The sequence below is a fragment of the Crotalus tigris genome, unplaced genomic scaffold, assembly GCF_016545835.1.
Source record: "Crotalus tigris isolate CLP2741 ecotype Arizona unplaced genomic scaffold, ASM1654583v1 scf7180000024369.3102671, whole genome shotgun sequence".
In the NCBI taxonomy this organism is placed as follows: Eukaryota; Metazoa; Chordata; class Lepidosauria; order Squamata; family Viperidae; genus Crotalus; species Crotalus tigris.
The window spans coordinates 1,464,892-1,489,526 of record NW_024100539.1 but is presented as its reverse complement, the minus strand read 5'-3'; the positions used below and the strand labels follow the sequence as shown (position 1 = coordinate 1,489,526).

Below are 24,635 nucleotides of genomic sequence, written 5' to 3'. Positions count from 1 at the left end.
GTGCCCAAAGGAACTCCGTTGAGTGTTATACTCAGTATGGCATACCTTTTGCTGAAGATACACCATACAGTGTTTACTTTTTTCCCCTGCCGAGAGTTTTATTACAGGTATCATATATTCCGGCGTATAAGACGACTTTTGAGAGCGTCAAAACAGCCTCCAAACTCGGAGTTGTCTTATACGCCGGAAATAAGGTAGTTTCTGGCATATAAGACGACTTTCTAGGCATGCGACTCGGTGTCAATCGTCTTATATGCTGGAAATAACGTAGTTTCCGGCGTATAAGACGACTTTCTAGATATGCGATTCAGCGTCGATCGTCTTGTGACTTGGCGTTGATCATCTTGCGACCCGGCATCGAACTAGGGGGTCGTCTTATACGCCGGGTCGCCCTATACGCCGGAATATACGGTAGTCCTCAACTTACAGCCATTCATTTAGTGACCGTTCGAAATTAGAATGGCACTGAAAAAAGTGATTTATGACCCTTTTTCATACTTTCAATCACTGCAGCCTCCCCATGGTCATGTGATCAAAATTTGGTTGCTTGGCAACTGGCCTGTATTTATGACAGTTGTTGTGGTTCTGGAATCATGTTGACCCCCCTCTTGCAAATTTGGGGCTCAGTTGTGGTTGTAAATGGACGACTATCTGTATTCATTTAAAAAATGAAAATGCCTACTGAGGGAGATTGTTTCGGACTAACAAACTTTTGTTTAAAGGCATAGGTTTTTGTGAGCTACAGCTCACTTTATCAGATATGACAGAGATCCTATGGAATTAGTGTCAACTCAACTCTTTGTTGTTGTTGTTGTTGTTGTTATACATTTAACTGATGTAATCTGCCTCCTGCATTCCAAGAACTCTGCAGGTGACCCATAAAGCATTAAAATCCAAAACAATACATAGAAAAACAACACAAAGAGTTGCAGACTGAGTAGTTTTCTGTATATGAATGCTGGTTCCAGTTCAGTTCTCTTTTCATATATTTGGTACTATTTTTGCTCATAAAGTGTCATGCCAGAATTACTGGGGTAACATAGTGTCATTGATTTTTTTTCCCCAACCAGCATATACTGTAATTGGATTATTGTACTAAAGTATCAAGAGAAATAACTAAAAAACACATTCAATTAGTTTCTTTGTTGAATATTCTCTGCATGAAGAAAAAAATATGGTATATTTAAGAGTCAGTTGCTCTACTGAGTTTTCTTTTTAAAATTTCATTTAGCAGATGAAACAAAGTGAAATGTTTCCATTTTTGGTTTCAAATAAAAGTTAGATTTCAGAAACAATTTTAAAAAAGAACAGAACATTAGTTTAAGTAGTTTTCTAGAAGAATTATTTCACCAGTTGTTGGACACAATTCCTCATACAAAAAGTAATTAATGAAGCTATGAATGTTGGGTAAAAATATTTAGAAACATCCAAATTGGTTCACTTTTCAATATTTGCAAGGTAAATATTTGAAATGCAGAGGCTTTATTTGCCCATAGAATTTATTAACTTATCTCTCTTTTAATATATAACCTGGGGCTGGAAGATGTTAAATAGAGAAGTCTGTCTGACAAGGATAAATAGCTATTCACATTGTGGTATTTAGGCTGAGGAACAAAAAACTTTACAATGAACAAAAGCATACTTTTTTGAAAAAAGTCTCTAAAAAATTGCCCAGGTGTGTATATGTACATAAGCAAGCAACCATGTCATTTTTAAAACTTGAAGATCAAGAAATTGAAATTGTGCATATAAGTCATGGAGTTTTCATCATCGTCGTCATCATCACAGTTATCCACACAAACTCAGGTGGTCGAGTGTTTAAAAAAAGCCTCTACCGTTTTTACATAGTCCAAGGATTCATTAAGGGCTTCCCATAAAGGGCTTTGGTGCCATTTCAAAACAGTCCCATGCCCAACAATCACATAACATCCTCCGCCTGGGGCAGCTAAACCAATTTTCTTTTCAATAGAGGAGACTATTCGTAGTTCAGGGTTGAACTGTGGAGTCCTTGCTGCTCCTTGAGCTTGGCTCTCATTACCCATCTAGGTAACAGCTTCAGTGCTAGAAGGTAGTAGGGTTTGCTGTTAATATGAGGGCAATTTGGAAATAAACCTCTGTTTGCTTATCAATGACAGACACTCGCAGATACAGAACTTTTATTATACACATTAGAAAACTACAACATTACATTACTTTTCAACATAATCACCATTCAAATTGAGGCACTTGTCATAACGTCTTACAAGGTTTGAAATTCCTTAGTAGCAATCGCTCGGCGCTAAATCTAGACCAGTGATGGCGAACCCAAAACCCACTTATTTATTGCCGGGTGCCAGATGGGCATGGCCCACTGGATGGGCGTGGCTGTGGTGGTCATGGCAGATTGGGTGGGTGTGGCCAATGTGGGCCTGATCACCTCGATGTTGCTCGTGGGGAGGGACATCTGTGGGGGCCGGGCAGGTTTGGGGGAGATCTAGGGGGTCTCTGGCAGGTGGGGCAGTGGGCAGGAGGCTCGTCCTGCAGGGTGAGGCGAGGCAAGGCAGGGCGGGGGTGCCATTGTCACAGGGAAAGGTGAGGCAGGGACCGGGGTGGCTGCTGCCTGACACCATCGGCCCCTGCACACAGAGGCCAGCAAGTGCATGGGTGCTAGGATGCATCCAGCCATATGGGACGTCAGCCAGTTAGCAGACGGCTGGTTGAAGAGGGACGGTTGCCATCTCTGGGGCATGGGCGCACATGCCCACAGAGAAGGCTCTGAGTGCCGCCTCTGGCATGCGTGCCATAGGTTCACCACCACTGATTTAGACTATAGGGGGGATTGATCAAAAACATCCTAACAAAATTGCTTCAAAAGGTCTTGGGTGTGTCTGGCAGTGTGCGGGCAAGCATTATTGTGAACCAACACCACACCAGAAGTCAGCACGCCCCGACGCTTGCTATAGATGGCTCTTCTGAGTTTTCGTAATGCTTCACAGTAGACATCTGAATTGATGGTTAAACCACGCTGCATGAACTTCACTAGCAGTACTCCTTTGGCATCTTCACATTTGGCGGGATTTTCTATGGCACCACTTCCAGCGTGGTGTTGGTTCATGATAATGCTTGCCCGCACACCGCTAGACGTACCCAAGAACTTTTGAAGCAGTTCTGTTGGGATGTTTTTGATTAAAACCTCCCCCCCCCACACACACACACACAACCTAAATTTGGCACTGAGCGACTACTACTAAGGAATTTCAAACCTTGTAAGACGTTATGACAAGTGCCTCAATTTGAATGGCAATTATGTTAAAAAGTAATGTAATATTGTAGTTTTCTAATGTGTATAATAAAAGTTCTGTATCTGGGAGTGTCTGTCACTGATAACCAAATGGAGGTTTATTTCCAAATTGCCCTCGTATACTGTGACTTGCCCTGTCAGTGTTGGGGGAGGAATTTTTGCTTTCTTCTTGATAGTGCTTGATTTTTGGTCTGGTATTGTTCCTGGTGTTAATCCCTGATTACCTGAGAATTTATTACTGGTAAGGAGAAGTTTTGGCCTTTTTGTTTCTTTTTTGAATGGTGTGCAACTGTTATTTATCTCTATGTGCCTGATGATTTGTCTGAGTACCAGGCTTCCAGCAATTCTCTAACACTTTTGGACTTAGCTTGGTCTAAGGATGCTCAATTTCCCAGTTAAAACTATGATTAAGTCCATGTGTTTTGCAAGAAAGGAGTTTTCATCATATCTTCTGATTGCTAGTTGTTATTCATGGGTGCCCTCTGCTAATCTTCTGTCTGTTTGTCCTGCATAGGTGACTTCTACAGTCCACTATACAGATAATGAAATGTTTGCAAGAAAAGAACCAAGCTCAGAGGAAACCGAGGGCTCCACAATTTTCTTTTCACTTGCAATCTGAAATGCTGAACTTGTATTTCAGGGACTAGGCATTGACAGCTTTCCCATTGGTAGGGCGTCTCACCCAAACCTGCAGCTGATTTCTTGGCTAGTATCACTCCCAATTGTAAAATATACTTCCCTACTTACTTGTTCTGGTCTCTTGAAGGGTTTTTTTTTTTCTCCCAGCCAGTCAGACTGGTTTCTATTTTTTCTCCTTCATGCAAGTTAGCCTAGCAAGATGGAGGGGGGGGGGACTTTTGCTGGAGGCCAGTTTCCGTGCTCCCTAATTGGTTGGCTCTGGATGTTCTCAAACAGCTGTAGTGAGTACAGGCCATTGTGACAGTGATTAGACATCTGTGGACATGTTGTATATGGGCTGAAGTCTATAAGCTGGCCCTTTAAAAATAGCTTACAAAGTAGACAAATGATCTAGCAAGTCTTTTTGAGAGTTTAGGATGTATCGCATGTTTAGGTATCAGTAGGAGGTATGTTACTCAGATGTGGGGAAGGGCAACAAAGAGGAAATTGCCTACTCAGCTGCCTAATTGCTCTTAATAAGTATCCTGGAGAGGAGGTTGCATACCATAGAGTTAACACTTTCCTTTCCTGCATTACACACTTCCTGAGAGGAAGAAAAGAAACCCACCTCCTCCAGGATAACTTTTCTGCTAGCTAACTAACAAGCAAACAGCCCTAACCACTTCACATTTGCATCTCTAAGGTTGGCATTTTCAGTTCAATGAGAGAAAGAGAATTAGAGCCTTGAGGGAATCTCTCTGGCTTTTGACTCATCACGGTCAGGAGGAGATTAAACAATCATCCCAGTTCTAGTTAAGGAAGCTGGTTTGTGATAGATACCTAATCTGATTTGTTAAACAAATTCACAGGCCACGGTCTCTCTGGGGTAACTTGTGGTCAGAATTAAGCAATGTGGGGGGGGGGGCAATTATTTAGTTTGCATTTGAGTGTGAATTGATCTGATTTCTCATTTTCAAAGCAATACAGAAAGTAATACACTAAACCAGTGGTTCTCAACCTGTGGGTCGGGACCCCATTTGGGGTCAAACGACCATTTCACGGAGGTCACCAAACAACGCAGTACGCCATTTTTTTCCCACTTTTCCTTAGCTGTGCTACTCCCTTTTGTTCTATTGGCTTTTGAAAGCCAATAGAATAGACTCTCTTGAATAGAGTCTAATTCTATTGGCTTTCAAAAGCCAATAGGAATTGTCCAGGCTGTCTCTGCCCTGCTGAACCCGCCAAAAGTCCCATTCTGCAAACGGTGCTGCACCAGTTGAGTAGTCCTTGACTTACGACTTGTTGAGTAATCCTCGACTTAAGACCGGTTGGGGGTCGCGGCATTAAAAAGGTTGAGAACCACTGCATTAAACAGAGGCCTTCAGATTCTGCAGTGCGGTTTAAATATATAGATATTTGTGTGTGTTGGTGCGTGTGTGCTTGTGGAAGTTTTGTACAGTGGTGCATATTTCTTAAATGTAACGCACCTATACCAATCATCATATCGCAACAATGTCTGTGTACATTAAGAAAGCAGCAATGGAAAATATTTGGAAAACTATGCATCAGAATAATTTTGCATACGCACAAATTCCAGTGGAAACTTGAAAAAGGAAACAGGTTCAAAAAACCAAATTTGACATTCTTGTAAAAAAAACGAGGAATGGGAAATCCCAGATTTGCATAGCCCAGGGCTATCTAGATTTTTTTTTTTCTGATGTCTCCTTCCTTCTCTTTCAAGTTGCAGAAAAAGTGCAGATCTCTTACCATCCAGAGATCCAATCTGATCTATTGTTTTAATATGTGACCAAAAGCCTCAAGTGAACTCAGAAAGCACCGTGTGTGAGTCTTGCACATGGTCTGGAGTTTAATTTTGGTTTTGAATTATTCTGGCATCATACATCAGATCAGCAGGAAAATACAGGGAGGACTGCAAAAGATCTGAATTCATATTTTGACTGGTTGTCATGCTACATTATATTGCTAGTGTAATGTGTGAAATACATTTACCTTGTGTACTTGCTTTGCCTCAGGCAATTCATATTTAAGCATCAACATTTGGGAAAAAAACCATTTGTGGCATGGGTGTAGTTTTGTGGTTTTGCTGTGTATAATGGGCTGTTAGAGGCACCCATTTGTGTTTGATATAAATGAAAGTAGTGTTCATGTGGTGGACAAACACTGAATGCTTCCAAAGTAGACAGAAGTTGAGATAAGTATGAGTGGAACTAGATTGTGAACTCTTTAGTTAATGGGATGCTTGAAGAATACTGTATAGTGTGATACAGTTTAAGACCAAACTGGGAGAAATGCAGGGATTTTTAGCAGCATATACAGCCGATGTTTACGACATTTTTAGAATCTTTTAAATGTAACCTACTCTTCCTATCTGACTTTGTTGGTTAGCAATAGCAATAGCACGTAGACCGCTTCACAGTGCTTTACAGCCCTCTCTAAGCAGTTTACAGAGTCAGCCTATTGCCCCCCCCCCAACAATCTGGGTCCTCATTTTACCGACCTCTGAAGGATGGAAGGCTGAGCCAACCTTGAGCTGGTGAGAGTCGAACTGTTGAACTGCTGGCAGCCAGCAAACAGCAGAAGTACCTGCAATACTGCATTCTAACCACTGAGCCACCCAAATATTACTAAAATGGAATAATCCACAGTGTTCTGTGGGCAAAAATCCCGGTGAAAAATTCAATTGCTGTGTGCTTCTTTCCAACAGCCTTGTGCTACTTGGAAGCAAAAGAATGGCAGCAGAGCAAAACACACACACACAAAAAGCCAAGCCAATTCTTATCGGCTTGGTGACAAACAGATGCAAAGATCTTTAAGATTTATTTATTTATTTATGAGACTTATATACCGCTTTTAAGTGCAAGCACTCTCTAAGTGGTGTACACCAGTAAGCAATGTATATTCTGGAAGTTGAAGTCCACATGTCTTAAAATTGTCAAGTTTGGGAAACACTGTAGTAGCAGGTGCCAGGGAATAATACTATTTCAGAAAATGACTGGGTTTCCTCTTAGCAGCATGGGTCTTCAGATGGACGTGGAAGGTTGAAGGTTGCTTTGTAGCAGCAAAAACTGGAGGAGAAATTTCCTTAAGAAGAATGCTCATGTTCCCTGGATGGTTGGGTGGGATAAGGGGAAACTGGTTAGACCTTTCCTGGAAATGTTTTAATTTGGATTCCTTGCACTGACCAGGACTTCAGTGCAGGCATCCAAATTAAATGGACTTTTCCAATTCTGTGATTGACTGGTATTTAGAAAAAAATCCTCCTTTCTATTTGGATACTGGTAATAGGAATTATCGCAAAGAAATCACAACCGTACAGGTAGCGTTCGAACTACCAGGACAATTCAGCTCAAAATTTCCATTGCCAAGCAAAGTCAGTTTAGCCCCATTTTTACGACCTTTCTTGCCACGGTTGTTAAGTGAATCAGTGCAGTTGTTAAGGTAGTAACACGGTTGTTAAGTGAATCTGGCTTCCCCATTGGCTTTGCTTGTCAAAGGTTCTCTAAAGGTGATCACATGACCCAGGGACATGTGTTTTCCTGGCAGGGAGAACAGTTAATCAGTGGAACAGGTTGCCTTTGGAAGTTGTGGATGCTCCAACACTGGAGCTTTTTAGGAAGAGATTGGACAACTATTTGTCTGAAATGGTATATAGGGCTTCTTGCTTGAGCAAAGGGTTGGACTAGAAGACCTCCAAAGTCCCTTCCAGCTCTGTTATTCTATCATTCTGACAGGTCGAAGTTAAACACCACAGTATCCTATTATTTTAGACTAATTAATGAAGAGTAAAAGAGCAGGAATAAACATTTTTCTAGAGTCCAAGATCAGAACATAAAACGTAGAACAACTACATACACTTTGAGAATACAATATACTCTCATTACGTATGCCACTACTTTTCTTTGTCAGCTCTGAACATAGGGAAGCCTTAAGGACTAGGCATGGGACAGCTATCCTATAGGTCAGTGGTTCTCCTTTTTAATGCCGCGACCCCCAACTGGTCGTAAGTCAAGGACTACTCAATCGGTAATAAGTCGAGGACTACTCAACTGGTGCAGCACCGTTTGCAGAATGGGACTTTTGGCGGGCTCAGCAGGTCAGAGACAGCCTGGACAATTCCTATGGGCTTTTGAAAGCCAATAGAATTAGACTCTATTCAAGAGAGTCTACTCTATTGGCTTTCAAAAGCCAATAGAATAAAAGGGAGTAGCACACTAAGGAAAAGGGGGAAAAATGGCGGACTGCGTTGTTTGGTGACTCCTGTGAAATGGTCGTTCGACCTCAAATGGAGTCCCGACCCACAGGTTGAGAACCACTGCTATAGGTGATTTTGTTTAGGAAAAATTCTGAATTGGTCTGAGTGGCCAGCCAGTCCAGCGGTTGAATTAATTGGGGGGTGCAGTTCTTTAGTACAAACTACATCCCAGTGAGATGTGCTCTAAGCTTTCAATTTCATCAGAAGCACAGGAGCAACCTCTGTGTGAAAAAGCTGTCTGCTATTCACAATGATGATGCGACTATTCATTTTGGGACAATTACCCGTTCATAAACATGTCAAGACTGTTACTTAATTTAGAGACGTTACCTAATGAAGGATAAATTGCCTGTGAATTCTGTCTTGTACTTTCTAAATCTCTTTTGATTTGATCCATTCAAGCTTAGAACCCAGATAGTGTTTGTTTTGTTCTGTTTTGTTTTTTTTTTTTTAAATTTCCATTGCTGCCCCTGCCTGCCAGGGTATTTTGCTCTCCTGTATAGCCCAAACTTTTCCAGTAGGAGGCAGAAACAGCTTAGCTTTGCAGTGCTGATATTTCCCCTAATTATCTTGATACCATCAACTGTATTATGAGGCTAATATTGTAGAGGTTATGCTGAACATACTTGGTCCTCTTGCTCTTATTATAACAAAGTGGCATTTCTCTCCTTTTCTCACTCCACCCCCCCCCCCTTATAGGTATGAGAGCATTAAGCTCTGAGCTACACTGACGGTATGCCATTACTCTGTCACACGCTGGCGGTAGCTTTTGTTCAGATCCTTCTAGTTTCAGGCAACTGGATTTTAGCCAAGAACATCAACTTCTACAACGTGAGACTTCCAGTAGACCGTAAGTAGCCCGTTCCAGTTCCTTGGCATCGGTAAATAACTCCTGTCCAAGCATCTCCAGCCATTTTATGCTAAGCCCTTCAAACCTTTTTAAAAGGTTACTTTATATTACAATTATGCATGGGCCTAAGAGCAAAACATTAATTTGACCGTCTTCGGTGATAGTTAATTATTAGGCGGAATGCCTGATTAATGATCTAAAATGTGCACCTGGGTGTTCATCTGATTAAGTTATAATGCCTTTTTATTGCCTTCCCTATGTACTTCTAATACTTCTTGCTGTGTGCACAGTTCGCAAAGGTTCTGGAGCATTCCTTGAGCACTGCAGTTTTCAATGTTTATCCTGTTTGAGGGAAGGCGCATCAGGAAAAAAAAAACAACCAGTGCATGCTGCTTCAAGTTCAGGCATCTGATCTGTTTATTGGCAAATGTGGCAGCAGCATTAGTATTTTTATTCAGTTATGCATCAATGTTTAAGTGCAGAGCCAGATCTATCCCCCCCCCCCACAAGAGCAGAATTGCAAGGTAGGTTGAGTAGAAAGAGAGCAAATGGACTGAAGTCACAGGGTGAGCTTCCATGGCCTAGAGACCCTGCCTCTAATCCAGCGGTTCTCAACCTGTGGGTCGCGACCCCATTTGGGGTCGAATGACCATTTCATGGGGGTCGCCAAACAACGCAGTCCGCCATTTTTTCCCCTTTTCCTTAGCTGTGCTACTCTGAATTGGTCTGAGAATAGAGTCTAATTCTATTGGCTTTCAAAAGCCAATAGGAATTGTCCAGGCTGTCTCTGCCCTGCTGAGCCCGCCAAAAGTCCCATTCTGCAAACGGTGCTGCACCAGTTGAGTAGTCCTCGACTTACGACCGGTTGAATAGTCCTCGACTTACGACCGGTTGGGGGGTCGCGGCATTAGAAAGGTTGAGAACCACTGCTCTAATCCAACACTTTCACCAGTGGTATGTAGGAAGTTGTGCCAAAGTTACAAAGAGCAACATGTCTCATATAATTTACCGCAAAGGGAAAGATGTCCCACAATGAAGTAAGCCAGGACTTCCCAATCTTGACAACTTTAAGATGCCATGATGGCTGAGGAATTCTGGGAGTTGAGGTCTATGTGCCTTAAAGTGGCCAAGACTATTGGATAGTCTTGGACTTAATATTGGACTTAGCTGCTCTCCCCTTGCATCAGATGCTTGGAGCTTGTTAATGTTGCATATCAATGGACCATTTGGGCATGGCACATATCTACTTTCTAGGTCAATTCACAAGGCAATTGAACATAGTATATTGTAAAATAATTCCCTCCTGTTTGAGGGCTAATTGAGGGGAATAGGAGAATTTAGAGTCATCAGAATAAAGTATTTAACATTTCCCTCCTTTCATTTAATTTTAAAGCTACTCCATTTCCAAGCAGTTTCAAGTGCTTTACTTGTGACAATGTTATTGACAATTACAACTGTAACAGATGGGCTGAAGATAAATGGTGTCCTCAGAGTAAGTATATGGAAAGCATTTATTTTAACTTTTCCAATTAACTCAGTCGTATTAAGGGTGTCAGATGGTTAGCAGGATTTAGCAGTCCAAAGGACTAATGGCTTCTGGAATCTATAGCAATTTTCCTGGATTCACTTCAGTGTTACACGAGATTAACAATAAAAGTGAAGTCTAAGCGTACTTCCACTTGTCAGAGTTATAGCTGACTGTGTGCTTATCTATAGCATCCTTTTGATGTGTCAGTATAAAGTTTAACAGCCAGTTTCTATCTCACATGACACCAAGCTGGCAGGAATAGCCAACACTCCCGAAGACAGGCTTAAGATACAGAAGAATCTGGACAGACTTGAACATTGGGCGCTATCTAACAAAATGAAATTCAATGGTGAAAAAAGTAAGGTTCTACATTTAGGCAAGAAAAAGCAAATGCACAGGTATAGTTTAGGTGGTACCTTGCTCAATAGTAGTAACTGTGAGAGGGATCTCGGAGTCCGAGTGAACAATCACTTAAATATGAGCCATCAGTGTGCTGCAGCTGCCCAAAAAGCCAACACAGTGCTAGGTTGCATTAAGAGAGGGATAGAATCAAGATCACGTGAAGTGTTAATACCACTTTATAATGCCTTAGTAAGGCCACACTTGGAATACTGCATCCAGTTTTGGTCACCACAATGTAAAAAAGATGTTGGGACTCTAAAAAGAGTACAGAGAAGAGCAACAAAGATGATCAGGGGACTGGAGGCTAAAACTTATAAGGAACGGTTGCTGGAATTGGGTATGTCTAGTTTAATGAAGAGAAGGACGAGGGGGGGGGGACACGATAGCAGTCTTCCAATATCTCAGGGGCTGCCACAAAGAAGAGGGAGTCAAGCTATTCTCCAAAGCGCCTGAAGGCAGGACAAGAAGCAACAGATGGAAACCAATCAAGGAGAGAAGCAACCTAGAACTAAGGAAAATTTTCCTGACAGTCAGAACAATTAATCATGGAACAACCTGCCTCCGGAAGCTGTGAATCCTCCAATACTGGAAGCTTTTAAGAAGAGACTGGATAGCCATTTGTCTGAAATGGTATAGGGTTTCCTGCCTGAGCAGGAGGTTGGACTAGATGACCTCCAAGGTCCCTTCCAACATCATCATCATCATCTTCTTCTTCTTCTTCTTCTTCTTCTTCTTCTTCTTCTTCTTCTTCTTCTTCTTCTTCTTCTTCTTCTTCTTCTTCTTCTTCTTCTTCTTCTTCTTCTTCTTATTATTATTATTATTATTATTATTATTATTATTATTATTATTACTGTTCCCTTTCTCCTCTTGTTTTGTTCGGTTGCATAGGAAAAGTTTGCATCCTTTCTCATATAATCCAGAGCAAGCAAACATTAAACAGAAATTAATTTACCAATAAAGGAGAATATTTGTAGCTCAGGATTGAAATGAGAGGGCCTTGGTGTTCTTGTTTGTTTCCTTGTTTGTTTCCTTGCTTGATGAAAGATCCTTGATGCTCTTATTTATTTTTTTGTTTGTTTGTTTTTTGCTTGTTTGCAGATGTTTCATTACCCAAACTATTTAACATCATCAGCACTAGTAAGAAGTGGGGTTTGCTCTCAGTTTATGTTCCAGTGGCTTGCCCTGTGAGTGTTGGTGGGTGAAGACCAAAACACTTCCCCACCAGCAATCAGCATCCAGATGAGCATAGATTAACTCCAAGATTAACATCAGAGCAGCAATCAAATAAACAATAGCCCAGTCAAGGAACTGTCAAATTAGCTAGCATTAAATAGCCCAACCAAAGAACCTCCAAAATCTCCTCCACCAACACTCACGGGGCAAGAACATAAACTGAGAACATAAACTGAGAACAAACCTCATTCCTTACTAGCACTGAGGACATTGCCTGGTTTGGGTAATGAAACGTCTGCAAGAAAACAACCAAGGCCAGAGAGCACCAAGGACCCCTCAGAAATAAATGTATTATGTATGAATGTACGTATTAGGTATGTATGTATGCAGTGGTGGGATTCAAATATGTGAACAACAGATTCTCTGTGTGAATGCTGCTTCCGGAAGTCCTTTCTGGGCCTGGGCAATTAGTTACCGGTTCTACCGAACTGGTACGAACTGGCTGAATCCCACCACTGTTGTCATGCCTATGTCTGACCCTGACTTTGAGGATGACATGGCGTTCCCTGTTGAGGCCCAGGAGGGGGTGTCTGTGGCTTCGGAGGACTGTGGGGAGGAACAGGCTGAAGCAGGCCAGGGCCCTTCAAGTTTGGAACAGGGAAGGCAGAGCTCAGGTGAGGAGCAAGGCTTCTCCCCACCAGATCCCAGAGCAAGGAGAGCAGAGAGGAGGAGGGAACAATGGAAGCAGGTTCACTTGCTCAGGAGGAGAGTGTCACGCCCCACTTCACAAGGCACACCTGGGGAGTAGGTATTTAAGGAAACGCTGTGGGGTGGGGCATTTGCCGGGAACAAACGTGAACTCTTGTGATGTGAGTTCTTGTACCTGGACTCTTTGTATTTTGGATCAAGTTTATTTCCTGCTGAGTTCTCCTTGCTGTCCTTAGTTTTGCAGTTTGTAGGTTACAGGCAAGCTGGGCATGGAAAAGATCATACTTTGTTATCTGTTTTACTTTAAAGAACTGTTTAACTCCATTGACTGTTTTATTGAACTTGTGCCAGCATATGTGGGGGCTGTTGGGTGAATGTTGGCAGTGCTTACAAATATAATTATTCTGACCAGCTAAGTGCTTTGCCTCCGTTTGGGGCCCTGGGTCATCACAATTGTATGTATGTATGTATAGATTTATTTATGTGCTGTCCAACTTGTCTAAAGAGAATCCTGGACAGCATATAAATTTAATACATAAATTCTGACATGGATATAATATAAACTTCCTATCTGAAGCCCAACAGACTTGAGAAGTTGAATCCCAGAATTCCCAGTTATTTAGGACTATTGGCTTCTCCTCCACCATCTGCCCACTTTATGGAGCGGCATCATAGCTGCTTTTCCTTCTGAGTGGGAAGGATTTTTGCCAAGAGAATGTAGGAAGGGTGGATTATACATATTTTCCAACCATTAGGGGGAAAAAATCACTTGGGGTCATCATGTGGTAGAATCCCCATCAGCAATATGGTGGGTGGTTGTATATCATTTCCACAATTTGGAAAAAATCTGCAGCCAGTGGAAAGCAAAGCCATATGTTGATGTGCGGACAGTCATTGTTTTAAAAAAAGGGAAAAGTATCAGGAAATGTACACCCTAAGGTTAGAGAATACAGGAAAATAATATGTGAAATGTTCCAATCAAGCAAAACTTGGTTTATGTGTCAATACGTTTAGGCTTAAGTGTTGAGATGTTAGTAGGATTTTGATTTTTAGTGAAAAAGCTAAGTCAACATGCCTGAGCTTATAAAATATAATTGTAAAAGAATCCTGATGTTGTCTTTTGCTTCCTTTTCTCTCTGTCTCTTTTTTGATTGTTTAGACACTCGGTACTGTTTAGCAGCCCATCACTTTACTAGTCATGGAAGGAGCCTCTCTGTCACAAAGAAATGTGCTACCAGGGAAGAATGCCATTTCGTTGGCTGCCATCACCACAGAGAAACTAGTCATACAGTAAGCATTGCGTTTTGGTATAAAGTTAGCCCTTCGAACAAAGAGAGCCCTTTCTGTGCTGTAGATGGAATCTCCCCACGGAATACTTGGCAATACTGACAGACGGCAAAAGACAAGGTTGAGTTTCTGCCTGAGAATTATGATGGATCCAGATGAGTTTGGGGTTTCTTGCTGCATATCTCTCTCTCTCTCTCTCTCTCTCTCTCTCTCTCTCTCTCTCTCCCTCCCTCCCTCCCTCCCTCTCTCCCTCCCTCCCTCTCTCCCTCCCTCTTTCCTCTCTATCTCCCACCTCTCTCTCTCCCTCCCTCTCTCTCTCCTTCCCTCCCTCCCTTTTTCTCTCTCCCTCCCTCTCTCCCTCTCCCTCTCTCTCTCCCTCCCTCTCTCCCTCTCTCTCTCTCCCTCCCTCTCCCCTCTCTCTCTCTCCCTCCCTCTCTCCCTTTTTCTCTCTCCCTCCCTCTCTCTCCCTCCCTCTCTCCCTCTCTCTCTCTCCCTCTCCCCTCTCTCCTCTGTCTCTCTGTCTCTCTCTCTCTCAGAACAGTCTCAGGAGTTTTTAATTACTATGAAATAGTGTAAGAGGACCTAGGAGAAATGGATCTCTTTCCAGATATGGAATTAAAGCTGCTTCATTTCGTAGTTTCTTGACTCATTTAGAATACTGATTCTCATGTGGTTCAAAGATGACTATTTAAACTAAAGGCATTTTACTCATTGAGTAAGTTATTAGGGTGACGTACTAGCACATTGTGACTTCCTTTCAGTACATAGATACATGACATTTGTTACCTCAAATAGGCCAACCAAATATAAGTATACCTAGAAAGGTGATAATAATGTAGTGGGATTTCCAAAGTCTTAAGAGGGGAAGGAAAAGCCCAGAAATACATATTATAAATTAAAACTACTCAATAAAATTCACTCTGATCCATTATTAATAAGCTACAATCCATACTGAGAGCCAGTTTGGTTAAGGTACCAAGTTAGAAACGTGGAGACATGATGTCCTTGGAGCCTGGTTGTTTTCTTCCAGACGTTTCATTACCCAACTAGATAACATCATCAGTGAGAGATGTGAGTTCTAATCCCAGCTAAGGCACACAGCTAGTTCAGTGTCTTTGGGCCCGTAACTACTTCTCAACTCTAGACCAAAAGCAATAGCAAACTATTTCCAAAAAAATGTTACCAAGAAAATGACAAGAACTTCTCCAGGGAGTTGCCCGGAGTCAAGACTAACTTGAAGGCACAAAGCCCTCCCTCCCTTAGCTGATACTTGATGACGCGGCACTTTTCCAGCACTGGGTGGCAGGCCCTTACTTGCATATGCATCCAAACTGAAGCAGATTCTCAAGAGGAATAAGAAATGACAGAACAATGATGCTAACATCGGAACCAGATCTTATAATAAATCCAGATACCTATTTTGCTACCACATTTACATCAGTAGCACCATCACAGGGCCCAACAACTTCACACGCAAGATGAGAGGTGCTCTTCTTCTGATGTGAGATATGCCTTGATCTGCCAGCAATGTTCCTCAGGATTCAGTGTAAAACAATTGGGACAAGCTTTGCACAGAAGAATTAATAGACACAGATATGATATTGGAACTCAAAACTAATAATGTCGGGGCATTTCAGCCTTCTGTGATCCTCCATTATAGATCTCAAAGTAACCAATTTGAAAAAAAAAAAAAAAACCTATGCTAGCTGAATTGAGCAAGACATAGCTGAATTCATATACATCAAAAGTGGTGAGGCTGACTCAGAAGGTTTTTAATATATTACAGATTGTTACATTTGATAAGGTGCATGTAATGTATCTCACATATAGCCTGTGTCTATCTTCCTCTCATTTTTCCTCATTTCACTTTAAATCTTACCAATGTCTAGACCAGTGGTTCTCAACCTGTGGGTCGGGACCCCATTTGGGGTCGAACGACCATTTCATGGGGGTCGCCAAACAAGGCTGTCCGCCATTTTTTCCCCCTTTTCTTTGGCCACGCCCCTGGCACCCGGTGATGTATAAGTGGTTGGGTCACCACAACATGGGGAACTGTTTTATGGGGTCGCGGCATTAGAAAGGTTGAGAACCACTGGTCTAGACACTCTATTGCATCTGCTAAATGAGCTTCAGTTTATGAAGGCTTATGCCTTTTAATAAATTTGGTAGTCTGAAAAGGTGCTACCTGACACCACCTGAATTTTGGTTGCTGTAGACTAACATGGCTTTCCTCTCACAATACCTGCTTTTTATATCTTAGGGATTAAAATTTGAGATATTTGCCAGTACTGTTGCTAAGAAAGTTCCCTGAGCTATCTCTACCATCTACAGTACCACAAAGTTCTCCTATCTTCTGCAGTCTTGTTAGTGATTTCACAGTTCTAATGGCATAAGCAAGTGGTTCTAAAACCAAAGACAAAAAGGAAAGAAAAGTAAAATTAGGGCATCCTCAACTGATGTTGTAAATTTTAAATAGGGAGAAACATGCTATCGATTTGTGATCTTGGGAGTTGAATAAAACAAGCTAAATACAACCCAAAATAATTTAAGAAATCACTTCAGAAATCTCCAAGAAATTATACTAATTTTTAAATCTGTATTTAAATAAAAATGCTGCTTCATTTTCTCTATTTTGAACAAAAGCAATTACTTAAAAACCTAATATTATCAGCTTGGTGGCCCTGAATTCATAAATGTCAGATTAAGAAAAAACTACGATCTCTAAGATAGATAGATAGATAGATGGATGGATAGATAGATAGATAGATAGATAGATAGATAGATAGATAGATAGATAGATAGATAGATAGATAGGAGAGAGAGAGAGACAGAGACAGAGACAGAGAGATAGATAACGTGCCATCAAATTGTGAAGATTGTCATGTTTCTCCATGACAATCTGTCCCTAACCTGTCCAACAGGTCTTCCAGTGTTACAGTCATCACCCTGTAACTGAGTCCAACCACATCGGACTCAGTTTGCTGCTAGTCATCCTCTTCTCTTTCCTTCCATCTTTCCCACCATTAGATCCTTTTCCAGAAAGATAGGTCTTCCCATAATATTCCAAAGTAGAATAATTTGAACCTGGTTGTTTGTTCTTCAAATGAGAACTGGGTTGATTTGCTCAATGACCTACTCACTGGTTTATTTTCTTGGCTATTCACGGTGTTCTCAGGAGCCTTCTCCAAAACCAAAGTTCAGAGACTTCAATACTCTTCCTATCCTGTTTCTTCAAAACCTAATTTTCACTTCTATAGAGTGTCATAGGGCTTGCAGGGTTCTGATCTTTGTAGGTGTAAACACATCACGGTATTTGATTATTTTTTTCCAAGTCCTTCATGGCTGCTCTGTCGGTGGCAAATTTTACGATTGCTTGTTTCTTTATTCTTGATGGTTGATCTTAGAAGACAGAAGCTATTCACTACTTCAGTATCTTCATTGCCATTTCTAAGGCTGGTTGTTCTACTCGTTGTTATTATATTCGTCTTCCTTATATTTCATTTAGTCCTATTGTTTCCACTTAGCTCCTTAACTTTTATTATTACAGCTTGCAGATTCTTTGCATTTTCAGCTATCAAGGTATGTCATCAGCATAATGCAGGTTATCAATTTTTCTTCCTCCAGTTTTAAAACCATGCTAATCTTTTTCCAATCCAGCTTCCCTTAATATATATTTAGCATGTAGTTTAAATAAATAAGGAGAGGGTATGCAGTCTTATCACACTCGTTTGCCAACCAGGAACCAGTTTGTTTCACACTGTTAATATTCATAGTATGGCTTCCTGACCTGTATATAAGTTTCTGATGAATAGAATCTGAGATTCCCATTTTTTGAAATCATTTTCCATAGCTTGATGTGATAGACACAATTGAAGGCCTTGAGACCCTCACTTAAAATCTTACATCCCTATTTTTCAAAGAAATAAATTGTAACATAAAAGGATTCCTGCCCTCCTTGGAAATATTGCAGAATAAGTTTTATTTAAACTGGAGGATAAGAATCTACAAACCACCAATAAAATAGAAAAATAAAATAAAAATAAGAATATTTTCTTGGACCTATCAGGGTCATGAACCTTCTCTAACCGCGTAGATTAATTTTAGTCACAATTTCTTGAAGAAAAAAAGGTGAGATAAGGTTAGTAATCTAATTTTGTGAGCTGTGGTAATTTTATATTTTGTAAAAAGAAGTCTACCTCATATGCTGATAAGAAATTGGAACTTACATAATTTGAAATAATTTTAAATGGTTTATGAATAAGTCTAAAATGTATATCCACTTTCCGAGAAATATCATAAATCAAAGATTTGCTTAATTTGTTTTAAGAAAAAACCCAATAGCTTACTCTCCCCTTTCCCTTTATCATTGCCTTGTACAAAATAATATAATTTCCATTTTGGAAGCTTAAAGTTTGTTGAATTTATGTTTTGCAGAAACCAGAGTCCTATATTGTTTTAGGAGATGGATGAGAAACAGAAATGTTTACCTTTATCAGAAGCATATGCAATAATATGACCTCAAATGAGGTCATATGCTTTAGCACTATCACATAACCAATTACAGTCATGAAATCCAACCCCTGTTAATACGGAAAAAAATCTGCCATTTCCTGTTCTATCTGCTTAATGTATCATTCCACAGAGCTTTGTTGAAAAGCCATTAAAAGAAATATCTCAATTGCTGTCACCTAAGGCAACTTGCTTCATAATAGTATGATTTGAAACAATTATGACAACTCTGGACAGTCCACACTTTTTTTTTTTAGATTTTTATCCCATTTTTTTTTCACATTTGATTCGAGATGATAAATCCACCTAATGCTCTTTCCTACTCTATTTTCTCTGCAAAAACACCCCCATGTGAGGTAAATTGGGCCGAGCCAAAGTGACTGGCCCAAAGTCACCCAGCTGCCTTTTCATGCCTAAGGTGGGACTAGAACTCACAGTTTCCTGGGTTTTAGATCAACACCTTAACCAGCACACCAAAACTTCTCTCCTGGCCCAGTAAAGGCTACCTACTGCTCTTTAAGAGCAGAAGTGGACAGTACCAATCTTCTCCCACTCACAGCCCAGTGCAAATGCTTCCCACACCTGTGTTTTCCAATACTGATTCAGAGCTGCTGTTTTCCAACTGCAACCATCTTAGGCCCTTGAGAGGGGATGGCCTCTGTTACCTTGTTCCAGTGTACTAGCAGCTCCAATGTTGTCTCTAACACACCCTGCTTCTCCAGTGGCTGATCATTGCCTTATGAAGTTCTTTCATCCTGGACTGCTGGGCTCTGCATTTTTTAAATAATCTAGCAGCAATCCAATGATGGGAGGTTAAGTCTGTGAATTAACTTCCCTACTAAAAGTTCATGTATGCCTTCATTCGTGAGTTCATGTTGCATTCACCCTTTTTCAACTTGCAGTGGGAACCTTTTCAGTTTCTGTCTAGATTAGAGGAAGCGTGTTGCCTTTGATTTTCCCCTCTGCACATTGTACTGCAAAGCTTCTCTTCCTTGCCTTTTGAAATATATTTAAGAAATACTCCTATTGCATTTTGCTTCCATGAGGCTGAGCTGCCTTGATGTAACATTTCTATGGACCTATAGAAGAACATTGGATCAAAAGGGTCACCTCTTCTTTATTGGCTTAACTACGGTAGCATGGGAATCACAATAGTACCATAAGGCGGAGGGGAGAAAAATTCTGATTTAGTGGCAAGAAGAAATAATGTGGGAAGGAGACACGCTTCTAGCTATTGACACACATCTCTGGAAAAAGTCAAGGAAAGGCATGGAGACTAATGAGAGGGGAGTAATCCCTTAAAGCAGGGGTCCTCAACCCTCGGGCCGCGGCCTGATATCGAGCCACGGCCCGTTCAAAACCGGGCTGCACAAGATGCGGGTGAGCACGTGAGTATACTCTACTGCTGCATGCGTGGAATCATCCCCTGTCCCCCCCCCCTATCTCCACCACTTCCAATCTGCAAAGCCCAAACGGTTGGGGACTGCTGCCTTAAAGGAGATGACAGGTGGGATGGTCCACCTGGAAGCCAGCCAATAAGAACAAGGAGCAGAAAAATGACCACTCAGGGGCCTTGCTGGACTGCATATCAGCCCCAACCCAGGGCCAAGCCACTGCAATTCAGGCTGACATTGCTGAAGAACTTAAGAAGCCTCTGGGAACATTCTGGTAGACAAACAGCTTAGGCTGTCATGTAGAATTACTTTATGTCACACAAAACTTCAACTTTAGATGGAAGGAATGAGAGATTTCCTGCAATTTCATTACGCTTCGACCTGCAGCAGAATGGCAGAGTGTATTTTATGATTCCATACAAGTGCAAAGCGAACATAAAAATGTACACTTTAATGCCCTGAAGCTCTTTACTTTCTTTTCTCTTCTTCCCCCTTTTCTTTCACATTTCTAGTCCTGAAGTTTGCAGCAGTACACATAATGAAATATGAGCTTTGCTTTATACAGTCTCAGAAGCAAGGCAGGGATGAATAACAGTTATTAAGATTCATAGCGCAAAATGAGGCTTCAATGTTCAACATGGCTATCATGAGTTCTTCATAATCAGTAAAAGCAGGATTTATTACGCTGACTATGTGCTTTGCTGAATTATAAATAATTCAAGATTCAGATTTTCATCTATATAGAATTTAGATTTTTTTTTTAAGTACAGCTCTGATAATGCAGGTTCTCAGTCTTTGCGCTGCTTCTGGCATCTGTGTGATTAGTTTGCTAAGAGAATATTTACATATGCCTAAGTATGTTTTGATCTGTGCAACCTATGAGCGAGGGCATTAGCCAGTATGTATCAATGCATTATATAATTGAGAAGATGCTGTGTTTGGGCACTACTCTAACTCATTGCCCACTTTTGGAATATCATTCTTGATTAAATTGTCTCTCATAACATGATAATTATGGTTACTTTCGTGATCATCTTGATGTAAAAGATGATCTAGATGACTCTAGAAAGAGTACAGAGAAGAGCAACAAAGATGATCAGGGGACTGGAGGCTAAAACATATAAAGGAACGGTTGCTGGAATTGGGTATGTCTAGTTTAATGAAGAGAAGGATGAGGGGGGACATGATAGCAGTGTTCCAATATCTCAGGGGTTGCCACAAGGAAGAGGGAGTCAAGCTATTTTCCAAAGCGCCTGAAGGCAGGACAAGAAGCAATGGATGGAAACTAACCAAAGAGAGAAGCAACCTAGAATTAAGGAGAAATTTCCTGACAGTTAGAACAATTAATCAGTGGAACAATTTGCCTCCAGAAGTTGTGAATGCTCCAACAATGGAAGTTTTTAAGAAGAGACTGGACAGCCATTTGTCTGAAATGGTATAGAGTTTCCTGCCTGAGCAGGAGGTTGGACTAGATGACCTCCAAGGTCCCTTCCAACTCTGTTATTCTATTCTGTTCTGTTCTGTTCTATTCTGTTCTATTCTATAACTAATAAAACTAATGTATGCATTAGAACATTCCTCATTGCTGCTCAAAAATGCAGATTTTCTTTTTCTGGGCACAAAGGCAGACTTCTGTATTATGACTGTATTGTGTATTCTGTATTATGACTGTATTATGACTGGGAGGCATGCAGCATGTTAATAGGATGCAACATAATTCATTAACATGAATTATGTTGCATCCTATTGCTTAGACTGCAGCATTGAGATTTGTTTCCGCTTCAGATTTTTTCTTGGGAATAGACAACTGTTGCTTATTCATTTTTCTGCAAGAATAACAAACTTCTAGCAATTTGTCAAATTGTCAGTATTCCAATATTTTCTGTTACCCTCCTGTATGTATATTTTTTTTCTTGATCCGAGAACCAGGATCACAATAAAACTGAAGTGTCAGTATATGGAGGAGTTTATAGTTTATTGCATATTTTAATTATAAGTGTCCTCATAGCTTCTGTCTCCTTTATTTCTTTGAATAGTCAAGGATAGTGACAGCGCTCTTTCTTTCAAGGCTAGCAATCTCTTTACCTATGCATTTCTTTTCTGAGGCAAAGGTGCCGTTAGATAATACAGCAGTATGATATGCTACCTATAACCCGCATTTTAATTCCAATTGATTAGCAAAATTGTTATGTAGATTTAAAAAGTTTTATTGCTCTTTGAAAAGATTCCCAACGAATCTAGCAGCAGCCATTTAATACATTATTAATAGTTTGTAGGGAACTGGACGATAGATATATTGTATTTCATAAGGTGATGTTTTCTGTCGAAGATTGTATTTTTAAATGGAGCATGCACTGCATCTAAAAAGAGAGCATCTCTTTTCTTCAAAGAGGGTTATAATTTCCATGTGCAAATTGATGCAGATTTATTGATTGATTCCTTTAATCAAGAAGCACTAAGGCATCCATGTAATAACGTTATCTATTACAATTTACAGGAGTGCATTTCCTGCTGCGAAGGGATGATCTGCAATGTAGATATACCCACAAATCACACAAATGCTGTTTTTGCGGTACCGCATGCCCGGAGGATATCAGGAGGTAGCAGACAAACTATTAGCATCTTCTTGCTGGTCATACTCCTCATAGTTTTCAAGTTATGACATGACTCCCCTCAGGCAGAAGGAATTTGTCGTCTGGAGTTACATGAAGACAATCTTTGATGAAGAAGGAGTTGTAAGAGGCCTGTTATATGAATAAAAGCGCTGCTGGTTATTTGAAGACTGCTGGCCATAACTCTCAGATATTGGTGCCAAGAAAACCCAAGCACAATGGCCAGATATTATGTCAACTTGACTAGTTACCAGAAATCTCGGACGTCTTTGTGTGGAGCTTAGAACAATTTGTGCTTTGGCACATTATTGTAGCAAGTTATTACTGTACAATTTTGAAGTATTAAAATTCTTCCTCAGCTGAAATAATATGCTTTCTGAAGTGGTGATACAATATTCTTATTTTATATCCAAACTCTTCCTAGTTTTGAGGGGGTCCCTACCTAGCTGTAATCCAAACCCATTTCTGATGTTGTTCCAATTTTTTGCTGTCCCTACTGTGGGCTCCTGTATTCTAACACTACAGTAGCCACTGTAGTAGCATCATCGGATTGAGGGGGAAACGGATGGAAATGGTAAGGTTTGGTAATAGTCCATTTTGGGTCTGGAGACATTGGCATGTGTCCAACTATGCAAGTTTGGCTTGATGCAGTGAATAAATAGTTATTATTAGGAGTTCTTCAAAAAGGTAGAATAGTTAGTTCAGTGTTTCTCAACCTTGACAATTTTAAGGCATGTGGACTTCAACTCCCAGAATTCCACAGCCAGCAATGCTGGCTGTGGAATTCTGGGAGTTGAAGTCCACATGCCTTAAAATTGTCAAGGTTGAGAAACACTGAGTTAGTTCCACACCTCAAATATCTATAACAAGACTGTGCCTTTTCTCCACATTGCCCTTGCTGGCCATGATTTCCAAATAGTATCAGTATAGTAGGATTACCTCTTCCTCATGAGTTGCACTTATGCTGGAGGACTGGGGACTTATCCAAATCATCTAGAGAAGTAGAGAGTTCAGAACAACTGGTTGGTTTGTTCCCCACTGAGAAATATGAACAGGAAAGAGTTATGATAGGTAAACCCAGAGTAATGGACTTCCAACTCTGTTTGAAGTGCACAACATTAAAAAAAAAAAAAAACTTGTTTCCTAAGTGATCCAAGACAATTTAATGTGAATCACCTTGAGCTGTAGCTCAGTCTGTGAGGGAAACAATATATATGAAACCGATTTCAAAGGCCATGGAATTTAACGTTCTATTCTGTAAGACTTGAAACTGTACAAAAAAACAGTTGCAACTTGTACTGCAGTGTGTGTTGAATCAATTTTAAATAACAAACAGGTTCATGGAATTTCATGAATTCATGGAAACAGAATATGGACAAATAGAAATAAGAATTGATACAAATGATACAAATAAAGAAGGCTGGAATGACTGTTTGCTGTAAGTCTTTTAGATGATAAGCCATGTGCTCATGTGTTTATAAATATTCTTGTTTTTCTTCTCTGTCTTCGGGAATTCAAGTTTACAAATGTGTTTTATACATAATAAGTACTACATTAAACTAATAACTTTTCATTGGCAATCAGTGTTACATGTTCCTTTAACCATAACATCTGGGGGAAAAACTTTTAATTTTATCTCATTCTAAACTTACACCAATTTCATCAAATTGTTAAGCAGTACCAAAGCTAAGGTTATTGTCTTCCTTCCACTGTCTCTAGATATCTGCCCCAGATATCTCAGCACGTTTCTTGCAGGAGCAAGCATGCAGGCAAAGTGTTGCTTAGAGCAGGCAGTGTGCCTTTGTATTCTGTTCCTTGGCTGTTTCAACTGGGTCCAGTAGTCTCGAAGTTTAACAATAGCTTTAAGCCAAATGAAAGTATAGAGAAAGGAATTCACTTAGAGGTAGAACTTCAGCTTTGGGTTGAAAACAAACCTGGTTTGTTGGTAGCACTTCCAGGTAGGATTTACTACTAGCAATTATAATGCCAAGTTAAGACTTG

The 24,635-nt window shown here is 40.5% G+C and overlaps 1 protein-coding gene across 3 annotated transcripts in view; it reads left to right on the top strand.

Annotated features, from left to right (window-relative positions):
- The window catches only part of LYPD6B (LY6/PLAUR domain containing 6B), a 112,542-nt gene extending 88,328 nt beyond the window's left edge, over positions 1–24,214 (top strand). Inside the window, exons 3-7 of one of the 3 annotated variants that reach the window (XR_005554812.1) lie at positions 8,871–9,021; positions 10,415–10,513; positions 13,992–14,122; positions 22,520–23,321; positions 23,458–24,214. Coding sequence is in view for 1 of the 3 variants with exons in the window: in XM_039327837.1 (XP_039183771.1) it covers positions 8,907–9,021; positions 10,415–10,513; positions 13,992–14,122; positions 22,520–22,684 (510 nt within the window). In the remaining 2 variants the exon portion in view is untranslated. Of the gene's footprint in view, positions 1–8,870; positions 9,022–10,414; positions 10,514–13,991; positions 14,123–22,519; positions 23,385–23,457 lie in introns of those variants that run through there. The other 2 variants (XR_005554811.1, XM_039327837.1) reach the window with 2 other exon arrangements.
- Positions 24,215–24,635: the final 421 nt, after the last annotated feature.